The sequence below is a fragment of the Gamsiella multidivaricata genome (assembly GCF_025024155.1).
Source record: "Gamsiella multidivaricata strain RSA 2152 chromosome Unknown BC939scaffold_39, whole genome shotgun sequence".
Taxonomy (NCBI): domain Eukaryota; kingdom Fungi; phylum Mortierellomycota; class Mortierellomycetes; order Mortierellales; family Mortierellaceae; genus Gamsiella; species Gamsiella multidivaricata.
Genome location: NW_026251747.1, coordinates 261,629 through 286,782, shown reverse-complemented (window position 1 = coordinate 286,782; position 25,154 = coordinate 261,629). Strand labels below are relative to the sequence as shown.

Genomic DNA, 25,154 nt, shown 5'->3' with positions numbered 1-25,154 from the left:
CTGATTTTTCGACATCCCAAGTGAGCAACTTTAAACTGGAGCAAAAGTAATTGAGGAACATTGTAGATGGAATTGAAGATATGAAATGGTTGCCAACTATCTTTATTCAACGCTGCCTTGCACGCTTATGACTAAGCTTGTGAGTTGCCAGAGCAGGAATATACTTGTCGCACAGTTCTTAAGCCTTCCTCAAAGCGTCCAGAACCTCTTCGTGGTTGGAGATAGGGTATTTGTTGTCCATGATATTTAGCATGTTAGAGAGACCTTGAATATAGTAAATGGCAAGCTGTGTAGCCGTCGGCGTCGCAGGTGCAATTGATGCCGAAAAATCGGCCCGATCCAACGATGGATCCATCAAAAGAGACTGATCCCTGACCTCACAATGCCTCTCGTTGCCAGTGCTATATGCTTACAGCACATTTCAAAGATTATTATGACGTATAAGAAATTTTGTAGCATTTTCCTCAAATATTTAAGCCTACATAAGGGAACTCTGGCTTGGTACTTGTTTATGACGGGACGGCGGAGCTATTTTTGAACCGAAAAATCCAAAGTCCATGGATCTGACGACTTCAAAAAATTTTCTCTCTCCCTACGCCAATAAATATGAGAAGTCGACTCCTGCCAACTTTCTCTTCTCTTTCTCTCTCCAACACCTCCGCTCATCCCTGTTCGCACCCCCTCACATCCCCCCCCCTACTCTGCCCCTCTCCCATTCAGACGCATAACGCATTCGACACTTTTTAAGCGCAGATTCTTGCTGCTCTCTTCTCATTCTGGTTTCCGTTTACCACAGCGTTTTTCATACATCACTTGCTTAGCACACACCTTACTCAAAGCAAAAATAACCATGTCCGATTCAGACAGCTCAGAGGATATGCCTTTGGCCCAGAGGAGGAAGCAGAAGGTCGACCATCATCTTACAACGGGTAAGCCGCGTTCTGATAAAAAGTCCCCTCCCCTTCCGATCCGCCGCTAATTGTTTTGATCCACAGAGGGAAAATATGAAGCACACATTCCGTACGCGTTTATACAACCGCTGCAACGAAATGTTGTCGTGCTGGGCAATTTATTTCTATTTTGGACCCTGTTTAAAGAGGGTCGAACACTGGGAAGCAGAAAATATGCCTATACTTTTGATATGCGTGGGTGAGGTTGGGTTCAATGGGGAGAGGGGGGGAAGATCTGTACCTCAAGGAACATGAGGTTAGAGGAATAAGCGACTGAAGCCTACAAACGATAGCATAGCTTTGTAGTAATTGCTTTGGAGTGTCTGAATTAAGGCATTGGGAGTCCCTTTGGGCGTAGTTGTGTGGATTGTTGTAGAAGAGAGAACTACCGTACCACATCCCGTGGGTTATTTCATCCTCCCTCCCTTCCCTCCCCCTACCCCATCCAAGCATGCCACAGTCTCTTTTCACAGAAACCGAAAAGAAAAGACGGTGGCAAATGGTCGCGATTGTTTATTACCGGCGTCTTCTTTGATCAAGGATATGATGAGCCCTGCTATGTTTATGTGTTACAGCTGTGGTGTATATTAGGGTCCAAATAAAAGTGAGAGGTGATTCGTGCATGGATCAGTCAAGATCTCGTCAGGATCCAACCCCCTTGGATTTAATTCATCTGCGGTCTCATCATGCTAATTCGAATGAATATTTACTGATGAGGGATCTTAAATGAACAATAGATGACGACAATTACGAAGACAGCAGCAGTGATTCGGATGTGCCGCTTCGAAAGCGTAAGAGGCCAGTCTTGAAGGAAGAGTCTTCAAACAGCGAGTCAGACGCTCCTCTGGTAAGAAATGTTTTCCTGCCTCGTTCGCAGGTCGTTTATTGGAGTTATGACTACGGGCAGTTCCTAGGCAATACTCTAACAAAAATGACCATCTTCCTTTCAATCATGAACAATCGCAGGCTAAGAAGGCTGCCGCCAAAAAGACTGCGCCCGCAAAGTCCTCAGCAAAACCCTCCAAGACAGCAACCAAGGTCAAGTCAGAGCCCACCAACGGTTCATCTCGCAAAATCAAGACCTCTGATGATTCGAAGCAATCCACGGTCAAGAAGCGTGTCAAGAAGGAAGATGAGGATGACAAGTCCAAGGTCAAGAAGGTCAAAAAGGTGGATGCCGGGGATGACAAGTCCAAGGTCAAGAAAATCAAGAAAGAGGAAGAAGAGGAGGAAGAGGATGCCTGGTGGCTGAAAGAGAGGGAGAATGAAGATGATACCGTCAAGTGGACAACATTGAGCCATAACGGCGTCTACTTTGCTCCATCATATGTACCACACGGCGTCAAGATGAAATACGATGGTACGTGCCTTTTGATTTGCATGCACTCGTTCAAGTCTAGAAGCTGGTTGTGTGATCGGTGCATTGATATAGCCTTCGTTGTCTCCAACCTCAACATACATAGGCAAACCTGTCACTCTCGCCCCTGAGGTGGAGGAGGTTGCTTCTTTCTTTGGCGCATTGCTGTACACGGAGCATGCAGAGAATCCGACCTTTCAGGATAACTTCTTCAGAGACTTTTCAAAACTCGCTAAGAAACACAAAACGGTAATGAACAGACCAGTCATGGATGACTAATTGCCGCCACCGCAGATTTCTTTTGTATTAGGTGCGCAGGACTAATAATGATTCACTTGTAATAGGTCCCTGAGATTACCAGCTTCAAAAAGTGTGACTTTACGCCGATGTATGACTACTTCCAGAAGGAGAAGGAGCGGAAGAAGAGCATGACCAAGGAGGAGAAGCAGGCGATCAAGGATGAGAAGGCGACGCTTGATGAAAAGTACGGATTTTGCATGCTGGATGGTCGCAAGGAAAAGGTTGGCAACTACCGCATCGAACCGCCGGGTTTGTTCCGAGGACGAGGAAAGCACCCTAAGACAGGATGCCTCAAGGTACTACATGCATGTCCAACAAGTCGGTGCGAACCGCAATTGCTTATTTGGTAACGTTCTATTTTGGCTGATCTTTCTGTGCTTTCTTTTTAATGTGCAGCTTCGTGTCCACCCCGAGCAAGTCACCTTGAACTTGAGCAAGGATGCACCTGTTCCACCAGCCCCCGCAGGACACAAGTGGGGAAAGATTGTTCACGATGACACAAAGACGTGGCTGGCCACCTGGAAGGAGAACGTGAACGATTCGACAAAGTACGTTTTCTTGGCTGCCGGCAGTTCCCTCAAAGGACAATCTGATCTTAAGAAGTTCGAGACTGCCAGGGCACTCAAGGGCGAGGTCGAGAACATCCGTCGAGTATACATGGCGGAGCTCAAGGACAAGAAGATGTTTATTCGCCAGCGTGCCACGGCAATGTATCTTATCGATCGCCTTGCTCTCAGAGCTGGTAACGAGAAGGGAGAGGACGAGGCGGACACTGTCGGTTGTTGTTCACTTCGCTTTGAGCACGTCACTCTGGAGAAGCCCAACATCATGCACTTGGACTTTTTGGGTAAAGATTCGATCCGTTACCAAAAGTCTATGGAAGTTGATGAGCAAGTCTTTAAAAATATCCGTCTCTTCAAGCGAGAACCAGCCCAAGAGGGAGATGAGCTCTTTGATCGCCTTAAGGTAATGCCCGGTAGCTATCATTACTCCTTTGTGCCTTCATTTTCATTTTGTCCCCAAATCCTCTCGTGTTAATCTGGGCTTTTTTTTTTTTTTTTTTTTTTTTTTTTAACATTGAATAGACGTCAGAGTTGAACAAGCATTTGCAAAGCCTGATGAAGGGATTGACGGCCAAGGTGTTCCGTACATACAACGCTTCGTTCACGTTTCAGGATCAGCTACAAAAGTTGACGCCGGTGAAAGGAACTGTGGCCGAAAAACTCCTGGCCTACAACCGTGCTAATCGCGAGGTCGCCATTCTTTGTAACCATCAGCGTGCAGTCAGCAAGGGACATGCCGTTCAGATGGACAAAATCGTTGACAAGGTGCTTTTTTTTTTTTGATTGCGTTCGAATATTTGCTGACATCTGTCCAAGCTCGGTCTTACTGATTCTTTGCTGTTTGCATGGTAATGATTAGATCCGTGCACTCAAGTACCAGAAGATGAAGTTGAAGCGGACGATTGTGACATTGGAACCGAAGTTGAAGAAGAAGAGGCCAGAGCTCCTTGAGCCTGAGTCAGACCTGGAGGACGAATGGATCGAAGAATATGAGGCTCAGATCATAGCTAAGGAGCGGGAAAAGACCAAGCTTTGGTGGGAGAAGGAGAATGAGAAGAGGAAAGAGAACAAGGAGAAGCCCCTGACTGAGAAGGATCTCAAGCTGAAGTTGAAGGACGCTGATGAACACGAAAAGCAGTTGGCCAAGGAGCGTAAGAATGGCAATGTCACCGCACCCAAGGGCGCGACGGTTGAGAAGTGTGATACACAGCTTTTGAAGTTGGACGAACGCATTGCTGCCACTAGAACTGCCATGGTTGACAAGGTAATACTGATTCCCTTGTTTGTTCCTTTCCTCTAAGTATTTTATATGGCTCCCGATGATCAATCTATGTTGGACTAGTTATTAATGTGTGTGTATTTTATTTGTTATAATCTTTGGCAATAACAATAGGAGGAGAACAAACAGACGGCTTTGGGAACGTCCAAGATCAACTACATCGATCCTCGTATCTCTGCCGCATGGTGCGAGAAGTACGATGTGCCCTTGGAGAAGATCTTCACGAAGACTCTCCGTGACAAGTTCAAGTGGGCCATGACAGTCGATGCTGACTGGGAATTCTAAGGCAACTGCATATTGTGCATAATGTGCATTGAGTTGTCTCCCCCCTATTCTTTTTTTTTTTTTTTTTTTTTTTTTTTTGTTAGACGAGACTTGCAAGACTACTATCTAGTATCGAGTTAGAGGAAAAGAAAAACTTTTTTTATCTCTTCATGAGTCAATTAATCCATTGAGCGATCATTCGAACCAAGGTGTTTTTGTTATTAATGTGCCAATGACCGAGAGAGATATGGCCCCTTGCAAATAGGCGTTTTTAAAAAAGAATGATCCTGCTGACCAAATTTGTCGAGTTCGTATGTACATGATCTATCAAATGCAGACATAGGGGGGTTTTTTGTCCCCTACCATGGCGCACGCGGTTGAGAGCTAAGCATTTAAACTCCCTCGTCTTGTCTTCCCTCTCTCCTCACCAAAAAAAAAAAAAAAAAAAAAAAAAAAAAAAAAACCCCTCCGGCTCTAGGGTGGATTAGGATTGGAACAAACGAAAGAATGCGCGGAAAATGGAAGATGGAGACTTTATCGTGAATATCACAGTTACGAGAACATTGCTATACAGGAGAGTTCATCAAGGTAGGAATGGGAATGGAGTGGAGATAGGAAACGGCGCCAATTGGGAGGTAGGGAAGGGAACAAGGTGGCTCTGACACCCTGCCACGGCCGCCATTTTGCCTTCAATGAGTACCATGCTGCACTTTTTTTTTCTACTAGAAGAGGCGGAGAATGAGGATCTTGGGGACTCAAAATGGATTTTTGACGAGATCTGTCTGTTTGACAAGGAGGTTAATCTATCCTCTAAGTTTTGACGCGTGCGTTCAAGGTTCGCTGTGGTAATCGCGTTATGTGAAAATTGTTTCTTGCCACTCTGCCCTTTCCACGACTGTTCACAGTCAGCGACTAGAAAGCGTTCATATCTAAAACCACATAAAAAAAAAGGTCGGTCCAAAGTGGATTTGTTCGGACTCCATGGGCACTGGAAGGTCTCTCTCCAAACCAAAGATGGCAGTACAAGAACGATGAGGGTGAAGGGAACAATCTCAGCCAACGGCCTCATCTTTAACATCCTCAGCCACAACGCATCCACTTTACGCCCAGGAGCCGCCAAAGAGGTTGACAAGGGGATGCTGCACGATAACACTCAGGAAGGTATCGATGATGATGTTAATGATGAAGACAGGCAGGAGGACAGTCTGGATATGAGGACGGATTCGTTGATCTGGACGACGCTGACATTGACGGTGGCGATATACATTCAGATGGCGACCTAGAACAGGGCATTATTGCAGTTTGACGGCCTCCATACAAGACCTTATACATTTCAACAAACGTCATACTGTCACCATACATGGATTCCTTTACACATCCGCCACCAAGCCCCACTCGTTATGACGGGACAGGAAGCGAGATGGAGGGACGGATGAGCTGGAAAGCCGGATTCCAAGCTTCAACATGGAGATACTTGACAACTATTTCAAATATATGACCAAACCGAGCGGCCTAATTTCTAGCCACAGAGCTAACATGTCCAGCGATAATACCAGGACTAGTAGCGACGGTACCGGCAGCAGTAATCCCCTGAGCATCAGCAGCAATAACAGCTAAATCAACGTCCTGGGATATTTGCTCAGCTTTTATGGTTCCGGAAAAGACACAGAACGCTGGTTGTATATCTAGACTACACCACCAAGAGTATCTTGCGCATGACAGATGAATTGGGGGGTCGGGGGGAGGCAGCCGGGGACAACATAGCTCTTTGCTTTGGTCTGAAGTCGTTCAACGCCCGAACCGGACTAGTATCAAAACATCCCGCGCTCGAGAGACAGCTTGTCATCGAAGTAAGTCCTAATGCATGTCTCATGTCTCGCCTTGCTATTTCGAAGAGAAATGAAAAAAGAAGACCAGTGTCTAATGTATGCACCCATATTTGCCTGCAATATCTAGACAAAGAGCCTAGGGTATGTTGTGCAGGGTATACATGGGTATTATACAGACGCAAAATGTCCCTGCCCGGCCTGTAACAGTTCCTGGTCAAGTTGCCGTTTCGTTCTAAACACTGTTCTGGCTGTCGTGCGTTTTTCGATCGCGATGCAATGGGAATGAGAGCAGGGCCCGCGTATGCCAGGTGCAGTTGCAGGACCAGAAGGGTCTCGACAAATACAAGCCATTATTAAGCCCTGTAGCGATAGCAGTAGCCTCAGGTCCGTTGACATCTACAGCAGCGAGCAGGAGCGAAAAAAAAAAGAGCAGTAGATCCGGGTCCGTCAGCACCGGCAGCAGCGAGCAAGGCCGGAAGCGTCAACCCCCAGCAGACCCCGGCCCGTCAGTCACTACATGTAAACTGCAGTAGGAGCTGGAGAACAATGCGGTTTCAAAGTTCCTTTCTCAACAATTTCATACCGTTGCGTTCCCCTTCAAAAATACCCTGTTGTCCCTGGAGCACTGACCACGGAGAGCAATTGTGAGCAAAGCAGTCCGCACATTGGCAACGCGCTACGCGTCACGGCTAAGCGCTATGTGATGGTCGAAACTTATTCCTCACTCTCCTTCACCCTTCTCATCCAACCACTTTCTCATCATGGCAGCCACCAATGACATTCCTACAAAATTAAAGCTCCAAGCGACCGATGCCGAAGAGCGCGATGGTTTTGTCGAGTACTGCAAGTTGCGCACTTGCGAACGCATGGAAGTTGACCGTGTCGATGGTAACTTGCTGCAATGCTTTATGTACCTGGGTGCCAAGTGAGGGAAGGATAATATCCTCCAATGGCCCTGTAAGCGTGGCATTGTATTGACTAGTCATTATTCACCATCCATGCTAATGCTCTTCTTGCGAAATCTATTATTTTTCTTCTTTTCTTGACAGAACTGGAGGAAATCGAACCGGCAGATATGGACAGAATGCGTGTGATTGCGATCGAGGCCAAGCTGGAATGGCGCGGCTTCACGGATGAGATGAAGATGGTACAATTTTTTTTTTTTTTTTTTGATACCGCTTCAAAGAAGTACCAGTCATGCAGCCAGCCAAACTAACGACTATTCCTTGCTTTTCATATCGTCCCTTTAGTTCTGGATCAAGCGTGGCTCCATCAAATCTACCTTGGACTGTATGTTTAGTAACTCTGCCCAATACTTGATGCAATATGCGTCCTAAATACCTTCTTATGCCACTACTAATGTCGCACCTATCTTTATTTCTTTAGCATGGAATGTGTTCCTGGAGGAAAATAATGCCAATGTACCCTCTGTCCACGCAACAGGACATACGCCTACACCAGCAGCCGTTCAGCCCCACAATCACTAGAAAAAGGATACAGCTTTCATGTAACGAAGTGCAGTAATAAAAAAAAAAAAAGAAAGAACAGGAGACAACTGAACGCAAATTGTACAATTAAGACAGGAAATGGCTTGCGGACGAAAATATGAATGATTCGGATCAAAAAAATTGTTGTGCTCTGCGAGCCATCAAACCCGGATTAGACCGCTACTTTTGCTGTCCATGGATAGTCTTCTGATTTAGACGACTATAGCACCAAGGGTCTGGATCCCGATCTGCAGTGTTCACAGGAATGTTAAACAACAAGCGGCTATGCGTCAACTACCACTCTGGCCATGACCTCGACATTTTTCAGGGTGATTCCCTTGGTCAACACAAGTCCTGTTTCTAGTGACAATTTTGTCATCTGTTGTGCCCTCGCTTTTTACGGCAAATAATCCATTCAGGATTTGGCTTAAAACGCATCGAGCAGCGCCGGAGGCAGTTATCTGACGGCCAATTGGTGCATATTTGAGTCTGTCCAGAAGCTGGGCCAATGTCAGATCGAAAAGCGTGGCGAGAAGAGCCCGGGAGGCGGAAGTCATGGCGGCAGATCATCGGAAGAGTTTTTATCCCCGCTATCGGCGTCTTTCTGTGGCCAGCCCATTACAAACGTGGAGAGCGCGCGCTATTGTGCTGAGGAGGTGGCGGATCGCAGTGTGGTGAATAAGATATCAGTCCTTGAAAGCAGGCCACACCTTGGCCAAGAAGTAAAAAGGAGAGTGAATAGGACTAAGCTATGGCAAAAGTTGAATGAGTTCAGCGAGAAATGACAAGTTACTTCTGTCCCTTGTGTGGTCTGTATTATGCATAACTTTCTATTCGACTCTGTGATAGGACTATGCAGGCTTTAGAATGTATGTGAACCAATTCCTTCAAACGCAATAGATCATCATACATTCAGAGAGGGCTGGGAACGGACCTATCTGTGTCCAGCCCAAGCAAGCCAATTTGCTTTTGGCAAACCCATCAAGCACCTGATAGGAAGAAGGTTCACTATCAACTTAAAAAATCACTTAGCCTTCCATTGAAATACCTCCACTGCCCCCCTCCCCACTGCTCCACCATGTCTGAGTGCAAGGCTCTCAACAAATACTTCCCTCTGGATTCCGACCCCGCCATGATCCCCCGGCGCAAGCAGCCTCAAGGTTCTCCAACAGAAAGTTCACCTCATAATTCCGTTCTCCATGCGCTGCAACAACTGTGGCGAATACATCTACAAGGGCAAGTTCAACGCTCGCAAAGAAACCACAGATGAGACCTACACTCCATCAGCGAAAGCACAGAAAAAGACACGTCAAACAATTGGAATAAGTACACTGATGGACTGACAGAGAAACAGGGTTTATTAACTGTGCTGTAAGCGACGCTATATGTGTCATATCAAAATACGCCGGTCGACAAATAAACTGCCAGTCAACAAATAGGGAGCGCTGGACCAAATAGCCTAGAAACGAACAAATGTGTCGGATTGTCTATGTCAAGACCATTCATTCATTCTTCATCCTCAATATACTAGGTTGGGTCGTGTTTATTGAGGAAGATGTGATCATATTCCCAGGATTTGAATCTCCGCTAGCGGGGCTTTCTTTTCTAACGTGGCACATAGCGACTGTATTTCCGAAGAATGAAACTGCTGTGAGAGCATTGTTTCTTTCAAATATACATACTTTAGTACGACTTCGGAACTATTGTCAGGGATGCACTGGACCAACGTTCTGAGCTCATTGACCGAGAAATTGGTATAACGGAAATCCAGCGTTTCCAATGTGAAAACATCGAGCGCCTCGATAAGAGTCCTCCAGTCCTGAGGTTGTAATAAAAATCCAAGCAGTTTGAATTCGCGCAGTGGCTCCCATGTTGGTGATGTATCCGTAGAGGCCTTGATCGATGGCGGAGCCAATGGTACTCTCATACTCTCTGGCAGGGGCGATTTTTGGACAGATGGATTGTTCGGAGCAGAGATCATTGCAACGAGCCATGGGATGAACTCTTGTGGAAAGTGAGCCATGGCCTGATTTCTGAAATAGAGGGACTTCAGCTTTGGCACATCGCGTCTTGTCGGGAAGATCTTTGCAAGCCGTGGGATATGTGAATCGCGTGTTGTCACATTCACTGCCAACTCGGTCAACTTTTCTCTATGTCGGTGGAGCAGTCGCCTGTCTCCACGGTCGCCAAAAAGTGGGTTCTTGAGGTAGATCCGCAAATCCTGTAGTTGATCCGAACGACTCATGACTCGATCCATGGACGCCACACCTGCGGGTGATAGGCCGCTTGGGTCCAGCATGAGGGTTGCAAGCTTTGGTTCATTGTCTTCTGTTGTTTTGTCCAGTTTTAGAGCAAGATCATCGTTGAGTGTTCCAGAGATGGCTTCCAATATCTTGATGGACCATCCGTATCGACTGAATAGTTGAGGTAGGTGATCCGAGGAAGGCCTTGATGTCTGTCCCATTTTGATACGGGTAGACATATCGAACGCAGCGGAGTCATCCGCAAAGTGGACCGTCGAGGTGATTAAATCGTCGCCTAAGTCGGAATCTGCTTGGAGCTCGAGTTGTAATGGTGCACAGGTGCGTCCTTGTAATCGACCTTCCTTTCTTGTTGATAGAGTCAGATCGATGATCGGTGCAAATCGTTGGTATTCGCATCTAAGATTGACCTCTGTAAGCTTGGGGTTCCTTCGTAGCATCTCCGCCAGCGAAGCATCACCTTCTTCACGAACAGTTTCCGCTATCGACAATCGAGTGAGACGGCCATCTTGAAGAAATGCCAAATAGATTGGTTGAAGGGTCCCAATGCTAAATATCGAAGCCCAAATAATTTGAATACTGCCCTTGAGTAGGTTCACGATAATGCGCTGGTTCTTTGAGTTGACCCAAGGGTAAAGTTCCAGCATTCGGAGTTTTGATAGGAAGGCTACGCTGTCCATGATGGTCTTCAGACCCGAGCTTGGGTCTTGTGTCGAAAGCTTCAGCTCTACTAGGCTGGGACAGTTCTGGAGAAGCTTGGCGAATGCTGCATTAGCCGCGGTATCCTCGAGGTCAACGTATTTGATAGATAGTGTTCGAAGCTGAGAAGTCAACTTGATGTAAGAGCTCCTGAACCGAATGGGGACATCAGCATACAACGAAAGTAGCTCGAGAGACTGGACCCGTCCGTTGGACATGAGTTCCATAATAGGCCTAAAACGGCGGTTGCGGTTGATATAGTCCAGTGCTGGTCCTTGAAAGCTGTAGAGAAGGGATAGCCGGATAATGTTCGCCGTCGTGACAGCAGCGGTCAATTTCCGAAGATCATCCAGTGACGTGTCCCACCGTAAGCTTACTTCCAGCTCATGGACATGTCGCGACTTGACCAGCGCCTCGTAAAACTGTTTCGCGAGAGTAGGGGCCGTCAGCGAAATTTTGATCTTGCCCTGTGCCTCGGCAAACACTCCTCCGTTAGCTTCCACTATATCTCTCAATTGCTGGACCGTCGATTCTCGATAGTTCTCGCGATAGTGGTCGATGCAAACCCACTTGACATGACCCTCCGCCGTGACAATCCTGTATAGGTTGCCAAGAACGCGGCTCTCGTCCTGTACTTTCAGATACGATTCCAGCTGCCGAAGATCTGCTCCTTCCAAGACCTCGAGCTTATCCATCTGCGTCTGTCCCTCGGTCAATTCCATTCCACCGCTGGGATTCTTTTGTTGGCCTTCGATAAAATGGATTGTGTCGTCTACCAGTGGCTCAAGATTCTCCCTCACAAACTTGAGATGCCTCTCCACTTCCTCGATCCCTTCCACGACTTTGAAATGCGCCAGCGGAGGCACCACGACCCCTGCCACTGATATTCCAAATTTGATCATCTGCATCAGCGCTAGGACGTAGGAGCCGTATTTTTCAAAGAACTCTTTTGGTCGGTCCAGATCGTATCCCTCGTGTTTGGCCAGGTGGATCTCGTGTGGAATGGTGGTTCCCTCGGACATAGTATGAGCACCGCACTCACACAGGAAATACAGACGAAACTGTTCCGAAAAAGGCTTGAGCAGCTTGTCGCGACGTCGTAACGCCTTTGGGAGCACGATGAACAGGCGAGGAATGGGATACTCGTGAAGTTCGTAGGTCTGAGTGAGAACTGCTTGAACTCGGTTTTGGATGATAGCCAATCGGTCGAGGGCTTGCTGCTGCATTTTGAGCATCTGTTTCTGTTGCCCTAATAACTGCTGTTGTGCCTCGAATAGCCGATCTTGCGCCCTCCTGTCCTTTCTGTCCATCTGCCGCTGCATCTGGAGGACTTGCTCCTGAAGGGATCTATTCTTGTCCATTTCACCCTTAATGGTAGCGACGATATCCGACCGTCCGGACTGCATAGCTTCGGCTATATTCCGTTGGCCGGACTGGAGGGCCAGAAGCTGGGAGGTATAGTGGTAGAGATGGTCTTGAACAGACACTGTCGGTTCCTGAGCCATGTCTGTTGAACGTACGACGAGGTGATGATTCGGTGACCCCACGTCCTGGACGGATAGGTCGGCCGTTTGCTCCGCCAAAGAGTTGATCTCGACAATTTCCATACAGTATGGCGGATTATATCTCTGGATTTCTTTGGCGCCGTCATTTACAATAATGGCGTTTGAGTTCGTGTAGGTTGGTACGTCCGGTGAGATAGTCGGAGTGGAGACTGGTGTGATGCGCTGGAGAGACGCTTCCTCCGTTGCTGGAGCCACAACCTCCTGTCCGGTACTGCCGACAATCACATCGAGTATAACTCCTGGGTAGTGTCCAATCCTTAGGGGAGTGAGACTGCGTGTACACCAAAGGAAGAAAGAACAGGTATCAGCTGCTGTTTCTGCATATATTTTACCCTTGACCATGCATTTCTCTTCTCTTTGCTATTCACAACTTACTACTCAAAATTTTCGTCCGTGAGGTAGAGGATAACGTCCCCATCGTTCATGACACATTGGGCATCCTTGTAATAAAGCTGGATGTCCCTCCATAGAATAATTCGTTGGCCGGACTTAGGATCGAGTCGAGTGGGGATGGTAACGACCTCGGCCTCTGCTGATGAATTAGGAGGCACACGTAGTCGGAAGGCTTGTGAAGACTGTTGACCTGAATCCTTGATTGTCATGCTTTCTTTATGCTTTCAGGGAATGCGGTGAAGATAGAGAGGAAGGAGAGAGAGAAAAGAGAAGAGAGTGAAAATGAAAATGGAGAGACACGGTGAAGGTGAAAATAAAAACAGGCCATGTTTTCGTACAACTGCCACGCTTAGATAGTGCACCTAATTAAGTGCTGAAATTCGGAGCTTTATGACACCAAGCCTCTCAGGCTGAGAGTCTCAAGATGAAACGACATGTTACAACCAATTAACCGTGGCTCTCTTTTAGAGCACAGCGATAGATCCCCTGTGTGAAATTAATGGGACGTAAATGTCAGGGAATCTGGCAAATGTCATCGCCATCTTTTATCTTCGGTGTCAGTCAAATCTATCGCGTCGATTCGAAGCTGAGGGACCAACCTGAAGGAATACTAGTGCATTGGAAAAAGTCCTCAAAGCCCTTGATAGACAAGGACTAAATTCGACTATTGGACAGGGGCTGCATGGATGGGTAGAAGCGACGTTCTCGGTTGACGAAGCTCAAGGCTGGTGCCTTGGGATAGCTGCAGCGCTCGACAAGTCGCGCTATATCCTTCTTCGTGATAGCAGCGGACAATTAACGGAAATCGTGGAGTCCGACCTCTCACTCCAGCTTAACATCCAGCTCATAAACCCCTCGGATCTTGACCGGTGTCTCGTAGAGCTGCTTCGCCAAAGCGGCAGATCTACGCCTGGCCTGATCTTTGCCCTATTCCTCGATGAATCTCCTGCAATTAACCTCTACCATGTCTATCAGCTGTTTTGTCGCCGGTTCTCGATACGTCTCCTGGTAATGGTCAATGCAGACCCATTCGACATGGCCCTCCGCTGTAACAGTCCGGTAGAAGTTCTCAAGAACGCGTCCGTTGTTTTGGACGTTCAGATAAGATTCCAGCTGCTGTCGGCCTACCCTATTCAACACTTCCAGTTTGTCCATCTCCTTTTATACTTTAGCTATGTCGATTTCGCCCCTGACATTCTTTGCTGGCCTTCTTTGAAAGGAATCGTGTTTCCCACGGGAGACTCAAAGCCTTCCTTCACAAACTTGGATTATTTCTCAACTGTCTCGGTTCCATCCATGCTCTTGAAGTATCCCAGCGGTGGTACCACGAATACAGCCACTACAATTCCGAACTTGATCATCTGTATGGGTGTCAAGACGTAGGGACCGTACCTTGCAAAGTCGTCATTCGGTCGATTCGGATCGTACCCCTCGTGTTTGGCCAAATGCATCTCGCGCAGGACCCTGACTCACTTGGACTTGGTATGAGCACCGCACTCACGCATCGAATAGAGGTGAAACTAGGCCGAGAAGGGCTTGGGAAACTTGTCACGACGCCTGTGTGCTTCTAGGAGGACGTTGAACAATCGAGAAACTGGGTACTCAAAGTCGTAGGTCTAGGTGTGAACGGCTTGAACTCTGCTTAGATTTGAACCAGTCGACCGAGAGACTGCAGCTGCATCTTAAACATTTGCTCCTGCTTCTCATCCATTTGTTGTCGCATATTGATAATATACTCTTGAAGAGACCTGTTCTTGGCCATCTCTGCCTTGATGGTAGCGATGATATCCAGCTGTGCTGACTGAATGGTAGCGATGATATCCAGCTGTGCTGACTGAATGGTCTGGAGTTGCGAGTTGTAGTGATCGGGGTAGTTCTGGACAGACGTGCTCAGCTGATGTGCCATAACTTTTGAACGGACGACTAGGGTTTGGTTCGAAGGCGCCTGGTCCAGGATGGAGATGTTGACCACTTGACCTATTATTGAATCGACATTGATTATATCCAAGGCGATGGTGGAATAAAATTCCGTCAAATCGATGGTACCAGCAAAAGTAGCATTGGCGCTATCGTTCATATGAACAGGTATTTTGGCTGTGAGGGGTTGAAGCTGAGTCCGACATGGTATGCTGTCGAGGCGTGTCTTCGCCTGCATAGCTGACAACGCCTTGTCCCGTATCCCCGATGATCGCTTCGAGCACAACTCCAGGATGGTATTTGACCCTCAAAAACGCGAGACTGCAATAGAAGAAAAGTGTAATGAGCGTTACTTATTGTGCTTTAATTGTCTAGGGATGCCGGCATTGACACTTCTCGGCTTCAAAGTTGTCGTTCAGGAACAGAGTTGGATCTCTACCGTCTATGACTCCTTTGGGATTCTTGAAAACTGGCGGGTGTCCTTCCAGAGAGTGATATGTTGTCCGGTTATGTTCTCGAGTGAGTCGAGATGTCAGCAATGTCGGCCTCTATTGGTGTGCCGGCAAATAGGAGTTGAAAGAACTACAAGTATCGTTGTTGGCCCATAGCATCGTCTGTCGCGTTTTTGCTTTCCTGAAGGGGAGAGACGGAGGCGAAGAAAGAAGAGAAGAAGAGTAAACAGCAGCAGTAAAGACGAGGGCGTAAATGGCTGTGGCATGCAACGAAGAACGAACATTTGTCCCCCTGGCTACGTGCTCGACAGGCAGTGCATCCCTAGCGCCACCATAACTGCAAACGCTTAGCTCAAGGAGGAAGGCGCAATTAAACTTACATACTACGGGATAGAGCTATATTGGCGGGGGAGCTTCATTTGTAGACCATGCATCCTCAGGCCAGCATGGTATGACTACGCTGAATGCGAACTACATTACCCAAGGTCGCACAATATAATTTTTTTTTTTTCTTCTAATCCTATCCACCTCTTTTCTTTCCCTCCCCTCCCCCCTCTCTCTCTGCTCGCTTCGTTCTCGCCCGATTCAACCGACATGACGAAGTTCAATCTGTGCGAGCTACGCTCTCAGGCCTTCCAGGTCCGCTCATCCACGAGCTCACTCGCCGATTCCGAAGTCATCGATATCGAGACACTGCTGGATAATAGAACTGGACAGTATGTTGTGCGCTGGAAGGACATCCAGAGAGTCTTCGGCCATGCCAAGTACATCAAGCAAAACGGCGTTGTTATCTCGTTCATGACTGACGATAATTTGGAGGAGTAAGTTCGTCGTATTCGTACTGGCGATTGTGCGAAATTCCTCAACGAAACCATTGGTATGCACTGCTAACGATTTCTGATAAGCTAATTTCTCGACTTCTTGTTCCAGCCTGCTTCCGCTAAGAATCAGCTGTCGTCCAGGCGTAATCCTCGAGGTCGTACTGAAGAATCCTGTTCCCCTGAATTGCCCTTTCCCCGATACCCGCGCTCGCACCCCACTCAGCTTTCCGGAACAGTCCACCTTTACATCAGTTCCCAACAACGTGCAGATCCTCGATATATCCGAGTCCATCGACGCCCATATGGAGAATCAAAACAAATCCAATGAAGCATTAGAGTCGGCTGGCGATCTTCATGACTTGAAAGAGAGCCCTATTGAGCAGTACGAACAAACCTTATCCACCACGATCCATTCTGGTAGATGTTCGGAAGAGACATATGCCCCCAATGCCAGCCTCGCCACGTCCATTAAGCAAGTGGCGGTCGACCTTGTTACGTCCTCCATGGAAACGATGGTTTTGGACGGAAATCTGCCCGTTCTCTTCGATAACATAACAACCAATGACAAGAGCCTCGCTCTCCTTTCTTCGGATATGAGCGCGAAGGCACAATCGTCGCTGCGTGCCTACAACCAGCTCTATGGCTCTTACTTTCAAGCAATCCTGTCCGGCCAGGTCAACCAGGCAACGAGTATCAAAGAGGCCATGAACGAGCATTTCGGTAGTCTTCAGGCAGAGATGGACAAGAACAAGGCGATGCAGAAACAGATGCTGCGGATGCAGCAACAATCACTGGAAAAACAGCAACAGGCCTTGGATCGGCTCGCCATTATCCAGAACCGTGTCCAGACCATTATCACGCAGACGTATGAACTCCATGAGTACCCGATCCCGCGACTGTTCATCGTTTTGCCCAAGTCAACAAGGCGTCGCGACCGACTCGGCAAGGTATTTTCAAAGCAGTTCAGGCTATTTTTTCTGTGCGAGTGTGGAGCGCACACCATGGCAGAAGGGAGCAAGATTAAGCACAAGATCCATCTAGCCAAGCATGAGGGATACGATCTGGATAGGCCGACTGAGTTCTTTGAGAAGTATGGACCGTACGTGCTGGCAATGATGGAGATGGTCAAGTATGGGTTCGCGGCCACGAGCATCATTGTCCCACCATTGGCGCAGCTTGGCTTTGTAAAAGGGATTGACTCTGTGCAGCAAGGTCTCGATACGCTGAAGGATAGTATGGGATCGATGGTGGATGAAACCATCGCGTTTATTCAGGATCAGCAGAACAATGCCAGCGGAGGGATCGGCATAGCTGGGGAGCAGATGAGACTCGATAAATTGCAGGTCCTGGAAGGGGCGGACTTGAGACAGTTAGAGTCGTATCTCAAGGTGAACGACGAGGGTCGTATCCTCGGCAACCTTTATCGGACCGTAACACCGGAGGGAAACGTTAAGTGGGTGTGTATTGACCATTACCGCGAGAACTATCGGGCATCAGCAACAGAGCAGCTGAGGGATATCGTTGTTGGCAATGGTGGAAAGTTCATGGAGAATATCGGCAAGGTTTCAGTTAATGTTGCCTCCAGTACTCAGGCCAGGCAGCTTTATGAGGCAATCACTAAGGCGCGTGGAATACAGGAGCTGGAGATCGCGCTACAATGGGACGTGACGCTGGACGACCTTCGGACCTTTGAAGCGGCTATCAGTAAGGCAAATATTGTCACGCTGACCATGGATGGGGCATACTTCAAAGGCCCTGCCTTCGACATCATCAACCGAGGCCGTCGATATGATCCGATCCTGCAGCTCATGTCCAATGGGCGTATTCAGTGTCTGCGACTCAATCAGTTTGACCAGTTTTGCCTGCATGTCAACACTTCATCGATTGCCTTGGCACCGCAGCTCCGAATTCTTGTTATCGATCTAGCCATCTCACTGTACGAAAAAAACGCTCAGGCAGCATTCACCAAGATCCTAGAGAGCTGCCCCTCCCTGACGGGACTGAGAGTCAACAGCTATCACCAATACCTCGTCTATGAAATCGCGGTGGGCAAAATTGAACACTTCAGGGATCTCAGGAGACTGACTATAACATGCGGTGGACATACCTGGAAAGCAAACCTGACGCAGGGCGAGATTCATAATGCAGCCATGACGATCAACCGCCTTGAGGATGTCTCTACGGACGAAGTAAGACTATTTCAGCTTGGTCAACTGCGAACGCTGAGCATTAGACGAACCCCAACAGAAGCTGAGGCATCTCGCCTTACCGATATTTTGCGCCAGAACCCCGGACTACTGGAGCTCCATATCGGATGTCACGTCGAACGATCTCTTTCACTTATCAACTTGGTCACCGCTACGCGGCAGAGTATGATTTCCGAGGACCGACCGTGTGAATTACGCCGACTCGACTTGCGAAAAGATTCCGGGGATTCTGAAGCGGACCTTGGAAAGAACGATGTCGTGAACTCTACCGTAGAGTTCGTCGATGCATCCACCTCAACTGCACCCAGGATTTCCACCAGTGTGAGCATGAGCAGGACCACGAGGAAGGACGAATTCGGCGGCTTCGAGGACTTCTTGCGCGAATTCGCCTGGACGATCGAGAAACTGGAGACAGACTCGACGTTTGATGATCGTTTGGCGACACTTCTAGATCGCTCTACGGAAGAACTAGGCTCCAGGCTTAAATCGCTCGTGCTGCTCCCAAGAAATCTATCGTCCGAAGGACTGGATTCGGTGGACAGTGTGATCGAGCGTTCGCAGAATCTGGAAATCCTTCAGATATTGCACCATGGCATGAAGTCCGAGGAGCAACAGCAAAAGGCAGAGCGATTGATCCGTCGCCATGGACATCGATTGGACACATTGCTGCTGAGCGGATTTGCAGCGGATGTGTGGATGACACGACTCTCTGCCGCATTCCCGACAAGACGCGACCTGCCTGTGTTGACGAGCTTTCGTGTGTTCTGCTTTGGCAAGCAAAAGCTCCCACACCATTGCGCACAGTGGATCGCTGCCATGGCCTCAGGTCCATCCCAGGGAGTTTTATCAGTGCCGTCACCCTTGGACCCTTCTCCACAGGATGCCTTCATTTCAATATCTCAGCAGGTTGCTGAAGAGGTATCCGAAGCATGGACGCCGCTTAAAGAACTTATCCTGGTGTGCCTCACTATTCAGTCCGAGGATTGGAAGACCATTCTCGAAGGACTCGATTTCTCGGCATTGGAGGTACTCCATGTCACCAACAGCAACTTTTCGCTCTCGGAGCTGAAGGTGCTGGTCAGGCGCATTTCAGAAAGCCCAGAGATCGAGGTACCACTCAGGTCTTTACGACTCGAGAAGACAAGCATTTCTAAGTGCGATGACGTTGATGTGGTACGAGAACTTGTGGAAGCGCTTAAGAAAAAGGCTCCGCTCGTCAAGGTCGAGGGTCTTCCATTGCTGAACTAAAATAAAGTGCGCTCAGCTTTTACACCACACTTGCGGTGTCCACGACTTTGTTCGTTTGATTTTCAATGATAAAATTATCCATGGTTTAATGTAGAAGTACAAAAGTTTATGGAGGCTTAAGAGCTACAGCTACATTGGATGCCCTGACCCCACTCAGGCACCGGGCCGACGAACTCACCATAGATCTCCAATCCTACATCGTTCCGCCTGACCTCGCACGCTGCTCCAACATCGACTCTGGTCTCATCAGCAGCGCCTTTGAGCAGTCCATCCTCGCCAAAGGGATGCTGGCACATCCATAGCACACGGTCCAACAGGTCCTTGTCCGGGTCTTCCTCCTCGCTGCCTCCCCTCACTTTCCTCACGCTCTCTGTCACACGCTCGATGACCTTCTGAGCAACCCAGTTCCTGAGCACAAAGGCCGGGTTTACTCGGTTCATCCTCGCCCGGCGCTGCTGATCATCCTTCAGCTCCTCAGATTCGACAATTCGGCTGTGATAGGCCTTCAGCCATGACTTTGACTCTGCCACCGCAGTAGACCCTCGTGCCTGCCAGATGGCTGGCAGAAGCAGCTTCTTGACAAAAAACTCGACCTGCTCCATATTCTGGTCGACGCCCTCCACATCCTGGACTTTGTAATCCGCTAGGTCCCTGAAGAACTGATGAAAGTCAACCTCGTAATCGTCCATCCACGACAGGGCAGGCACCAGAATCTTTGCCAAGTCCTCATTTCGCACCTGCTCCGGGCCACCAAGACCCAGCTTCGCGTTCATGCGTTCACGGTAATCCTTCAAGAACACTTCTCGGAAACTCTTGTTCAAGATCTCGACCACAACGTGATGGGCTGCCTCCTTCAAGTGTTCCTCCTTCTCGGGATCGGACTCTTGCTGCTGCATCCATTCTAAATCATCCACCCGTTCCTGTGCACCGATCAGGTTCTCGAGCGTTAGGGCCAGTCGGCTCAGGTTCCAGATACAGATGCCAGGCTGCTGTTGGAACGCGTAGCGGCCCTCCGAGTCGGAATGGTTGCAGATCCACTCTGGATCATATTTGTCTAGGAAGGCGAATGGGCCATAATCGATCGTCAGACCCAGGACCGACATATTATCTGTATTCATGACACCGTGACAAAACCCGGTCGCCTGCCAGCCCGAGACCATGATCGCAGTGCGTCGCGAAATCTCCTCAAACATCTTTGCGAAACGATTTCGGTAAAGGTGCTTAGCCGCATTGTGCTGAGGATCTGCCACGGGTGCGCCCTCTGCGGCGCCCTCGATAGCGGCAGTGGCCGCTCGCGATGATGGCGATTGATGTTCTCGAGCCTCGGCGATCTCAGCTGCATCAATGGGCTTCTTGATCTCCGCATTTCTGAACGTCTTTGCGAACTCTGCCATCTCCTGAGGATTGTCCTTGGGGAGCTGAAAGACCTCTTGCGAGACATACTCGGCCAGCTTGCGCAAGTTGGTTCGGTCCTTGCGGTAAAAAAATATTTCAAAATTGCCGAATCGGACCCAACTAGGAGCAACACGACAGACGATCGATCCTGGCTCCGGTCCTTCTTCGCGAATGACCATGGTCTTTGTCGACACGATGGCGAGCGATCTCGACGACGGAACATTCAAGGCCGCCATCGCTACACGTTTACAGAGTGGTAGGGTTCCGTGGTGAATAAAACAAACTTGCAGAGCAGAAAAAACTAGGCGAATCAAAACCTGAGGTCGGTCGAGAAGACGAAGTACCTTCAGCACAAAGATATTCGCGGATTGAAGAGCGCAATACGGCATATCCATCTGCAAATCGACTGTAAGGGGTCTTTCCAGCGCCCTTGAGTTGCAGTTCCCAGGTCATTCCTGTTTCGGGGTTGACGGTTTCGTCTAGAAGTGGGAGGGCGAGGGTAATTACGCACAGTCAACATCAAGGTGACCATGGAGATGATTAACATTCTATCCCCAAAGACGTAACACTTACACAACGAAATAGCACGTCCATCACCGAGCTGCCCAGCATAGTATCCGAACTGATGTCCGCCATAGCAAAGTGCCCATGGCTCCGCCAGTCTCGGTCCCTTGTCGCTCTGTGATGACTCTGTCTGCGGAAGTGTTCTGGTGCCACCGGTCAGCATCTTGACCACGTTCTCATACTCTTCTTCTGTCCACTGAGTCCTTTCCAGCTTATTCTTGTCCATGCCAATAACCTCAGCGAATTCTCTGTTCCAACTCAACAGAAACGCATCCCTAGATTGGTTCTCTGGGTTGATGTACGAATAAACGGCGTTACGGATCATGCGAGGAGTACTAAGCAGGCTGTAGGGTGCAGGATCCTCGCCGTCACCGTGACCGAGGGCCGAAAGTTCGTCGCACGGGAGGGACGACGTGAACTTGGCCGGGTACCGCGGATGTGGGAGCGGAAACGGTACAGGTGTGGTAGCTGAGGAGGAGGAGGAAGCGGAAGAGGAGGAGGAGAATGCACTGGAGGCCATGGTGATAGTGAGCGGGCTCGTACTTGAGTTCTTGAGGAATGTGTGGTTGTGTGTGAATCGATGGGGTGGAGGTATGAATGAGGGAGAAGAAGAAGAAGAAAGAGAATAGGAAGAACGAGTAAAGGAGGGTCGTTGTCGCTGAGTAAAGGAAGTGGCGAGTCGAAACATGAAGTGGGTGTCAATGGGGGTTGACCATGCAAGAAGTGCGTGTATGCGTGGGTGTGTAGCATAGAAGAAAGGACCAGCTGTGAAGGCTACGCGATAGGTCGTGCGCAGCAGAGGAAAATCAAATGCCGAGTGCACCGTGTGTCCTTATTGAGCATTGCCGCCTACATATCCTGAGTATCTTTTTGTCCTTGCGTGGCATCGGTGACCACCCATCCTTCATCCTCTTCTAGAGAAGTAGGTGTTCTTACCCATCCTTCTTCCTTCCCTTTGGAAAGGTTCTCGCTGAAGACCGTCTGACTATACCCTGCCTCGCACCTTTGCAGATCCTAATCGAAACCAGCTCTCCTCTTCTCTTGAGGGGCTGACATGGCCTCAGCAACATAGAAGAATAGACCGTGTCTTTCTCGATCTGATGCCCCGTCACACCCGTGCAGCACCTTATTTCCTAGCTGTAAATGGAAAAGGTGGCTGATGTTGACACACTCGATCCTTGTTTACTCGAAGGCATATTTTTTGTCCGGTTTCCTTTTCAAGTGCACTTCCGCCCTTTCCTTCACACACTTCCCTCCCGACTCCATTTCCCTCACAAACTACCATCACTATGTCCGGACTCCTTGCTTTCACAAAGATGGCCTTTACTGCCCCACGCCTGACCATGGCTCTCGGCGCCAACACCCTTGCCGCTCGTGCCTATGCCACCAAGAAGCTGTTTGTCGGCAACGTCGCCTGGGGCACCACCGACGACGAGGTCAAAGAGCTCTTTGCCCAGTACGGAGAGATCCAAGACATTTACTTCCCTAAGGACCCGGCGGGACGCACCAAGGGCTATGGATTTATCGAGATGGATGATCAAGAGGCTGATAAGGTCATTCAGGAGGTCAATGGCCTCGAGTTCAACGGTAGGGAGCTCCGCATCGATGCCGCTAACCCTCGTGAGGACCGTCCCCAGCAGTCGGGCGCTCGTGAGGAGTACCGTGGCGAGTGGCGCCCCCGCCGCGAGTCCAACAACAACGACAGAGATGGTGGCAACAGAGGATTCCGTGGTCGCAGGGATAACAGGGACGGAGGTGAACGTTCGTTCCGCCCCCGCCGTGACAACAGCGAGCGTGGCGAGCGCTCCTACGGTCGTCCTCGTGGCGATTCGTTTGACCGCGAGTAAAAGAAGAGCCGTGCGGGAGCCATAGGAAGGACGTGAGAGGAAAGTATATGCCGCCTACAAGAAGGAAAGCTCCCGGGCATATTTTTTTTTTTGTATCATTTATTCAGGAACCACCTTTTTTTTTTTAGCAGGAATACCAACAACCACGATATCTTTTCTGTGTTTTTTCTTTTGTTCATCACGCATCGCCGTCTTTTTGCTATTAACTGTTTGTAGTTTTATTCTTCAATCATTCATTACTATCATCTCATTGTATGTTTTACTGCCTGTAGTCTGCACTGCACTCTTTTTTACCCTGTATGTACACCTCTCGATGTCCCCCTATTCACGGACGGGATAGAAGCATGAATCGCACAACGCACACTAAAAAAGAATAAAATGTTCTCTCTAAGCAGGGAATCAAACAATGTTTCCATTACAACGTATTGGCCCGATTCAAGATAAAAATTTCCTCTATGCCTACGTTGCTGGCAGGTGTCGAAGCTAGGGCACAGCATTTTATATCAAATCGTGGGAGCATCCATTGTGCAGAAAAATATCCCAAAGGATTGGAGGACAGGATTATTGTACTGTATCCCTAAGGCAGCGGAATGGTCAGGAAGTATGGCGGAAGTCCGACCAATCGCATTGCTTGAACACGCAAGGAAAATCATGTTCGCGGTGTTGACAAACAGGTTAAGCGAGATCATGCGAAGGCACGAGATTTTGCGTGGACCAAACTTCTCGGTACTCAAAGGAACAACGACCAAAGACCCAATCCACATCCTCCAGGCAGCAATGGAGGACGCCCGAGAATTTAAGAAGGAGCAGTGGATCGTGTTCCAGGATATGAAAAGATGTTTTGACTCGGTCAACTGTACACCTGACAGCATGCTATCCAGAGGCCTGAGGCGACTGCGTGTCCCGGAAGCGTTCATCGAGCTGTGTGAAAATATTGCCATCACCAAAACCAATCAAGTTATCACAGAATACGGACTCACAGACGAATACCACCCGGAATGCGGACTGGACCAGGGCGGAGTGGAGTGTCCACTTTTGTGGCGCGTGGCGTACGACCCACTGCTGTGCGAGGTCATGGAGCATACAACAGGATACACCATCCACGGACCCAAAGACACACCACAGGTCGCGGGGTTGGCTTTCGTGGACGACACAACATGGATTTCCAACTCACGAGACAACATGCAAGAGATACTGGACGTGGCAACATCTTTCTTTGTTTTGAATGGGGTCGAAATCAACACCAAGAAGACACAGGTTGTGGCACTGAACCACAAAAAGGACTGCGACAACCGCCTCATGTTTGGAACACCAGCGGAGGCGATCACACCGGTTGACAAGAATGAGGCAGTGCGGATTTTAGGAGTCTGGGTCACGGCGAGTGGAGCAGTGACAACTACGGAACGGATTGTAGAGAGAGAGGTCAACATGATCTGCAACATTCTCACGCCGAAAGCAGTGACGGACAAGCAGACGACGTACATTGTCAACAATGTCCTCATCCCCAAAGTGCTATACAGGATTTCGGCGCAAATTATGCCACGCACATTTACGCGCAAGATGACAGGCAAATACATGAAGCTGTGTAAACGGAAGGCTCGGATGCCGTCTACCACGCCCAATAGCATCATGCACCACCATCGATTCTACGGGGTAAAAAATCTAGAAGACGCACAGGCTGAGGAACAGATATCAACACTCCAACTACGATTGAACGACAAGGGACTCATGGGAAAAATCTGCAGAGCTCGGATCA

At 48.8% G+C, this 25,154-nt stretch overlaps 6 protein-coding genes across 6 annotated transcripts; 3 read left to right on the top strand and 3 right to left on the bottom strand.

Annotated features, from left to right (window-relative positions):
* Positions 1–565: 565 nt before the first annotated feature.
* Positions 566–4,779, top strand: BC939DRAFT_454034 (uncharacterized protein). Its single transcript, XM_051556013.1, has 9 exons — positions 566–929; positions 1,688–1,797; positions 1,917–2,310; positions 2,414–2,556; positions 2,652–2,903; positions 3,004–3,573; positions 3,693–3,935; positions 4,030–4,434; positions 4,564–4,779. The coding sequence occupies exons 1-9, from the start codon at positions 851–853 to the stop codon at positions 4,732–4,734; spliced, it is 2,367 nt and encodes a 788-aa protein (XP_051411478.1). The 5' UTR covers positions 566–850; the 3' UTR covers positions 4,735–4,779.
* A 4,619-nt stretch (positions 4,780–9,398) lies between these two features.
* BC939DRAFT_183360 (uncharacterized protein) lies at positions 9,399–13,356 on the bottom strand. The gene is made up of 2 exons (XM_051550466.1): positions 12,930–13,356; positions 9,399–12,825 (listed from the first exon to the last, which is right to left on the bottom strand). Exons 1-2 carry the CDS (start codon positions 13,154–13,156, stop codon positions 9,591–9,593), a joined length of 3,462 nt encoding a protein of 1,153 aa, XP_051411477.1. The 5' UTR covers positions 13,157–13,356; the 3' UTR covers positions 9,399–9,590.
* A 1,233-nt stretch (positions 13,357–14,589) lies between these two features.
* BC939DRAFT_503903 (uncharacterized protein) lies at positions 14,590–15,102 on the bottom strand (the record flags this gene model as incomplete). The annotated part of the gene is made up of 1 exon (XM_051560458.1): positions 14,590–15,102. The coding sequence occupies one exon, from the start codon at positions 15,100–15,102 to the stop codon at positions 14,590–14,592; it is 513 nt and encodes a 170-aa protein (XP_051411476.1).
* Positions 15,103–17,308: 2,206 nt separating this feature from the next.
* BC939DRAFT_454023 (uncharacterized protein) lies at positions 17,309–19,599 on the top strand (the record flags this gene model as incomplete). The annotated part of the gene is made up of 1 exon (XM_051556012.1): positions 17,309–19,599. A coding segment is annotated over exon 1 (2,215 nt), but the record flags the coding sequence as incomplete, so codon positions are not given.
* Positions 19,600–19,708: 109 nt separating this feature from the next.
* BC939DRAFT_503901 (uncharacterized protein) lies at positions 19,709–22,071 on the bottom strand (the record flags this gene model as incomplete). The annotated part of the gene is made up of 3 exons (XM_051560457.1): positions 19,709–21,225; positions 21,332–21,466; positions 21,561–22,071. 3 exons carry the CDS (start codon positions 22,069–22,071, stop codon positions 19,709–19,711), a joined length of 2,163 nt encoding a protein of 720 aa, XP_051411474.1.
* Positions 22,072–22,942: 871 nt separating this feature from the next.
* Positions 22,943–23,173, top strand: BC939DRAFT_378697 (RNP-1 like RNA-binding protein; the record flags this gene model as incomplete). Its single annotated transcript, XM_051551719.1, has 1 exon — positions 22,943–23,173. A coding segment is annotated over one exon (231 nt), but the record flags the coding sequence as incomplete, so codon positions are not given.
* Positions 23,174–25,154: the final 1,981 nt, after the last annotated feature.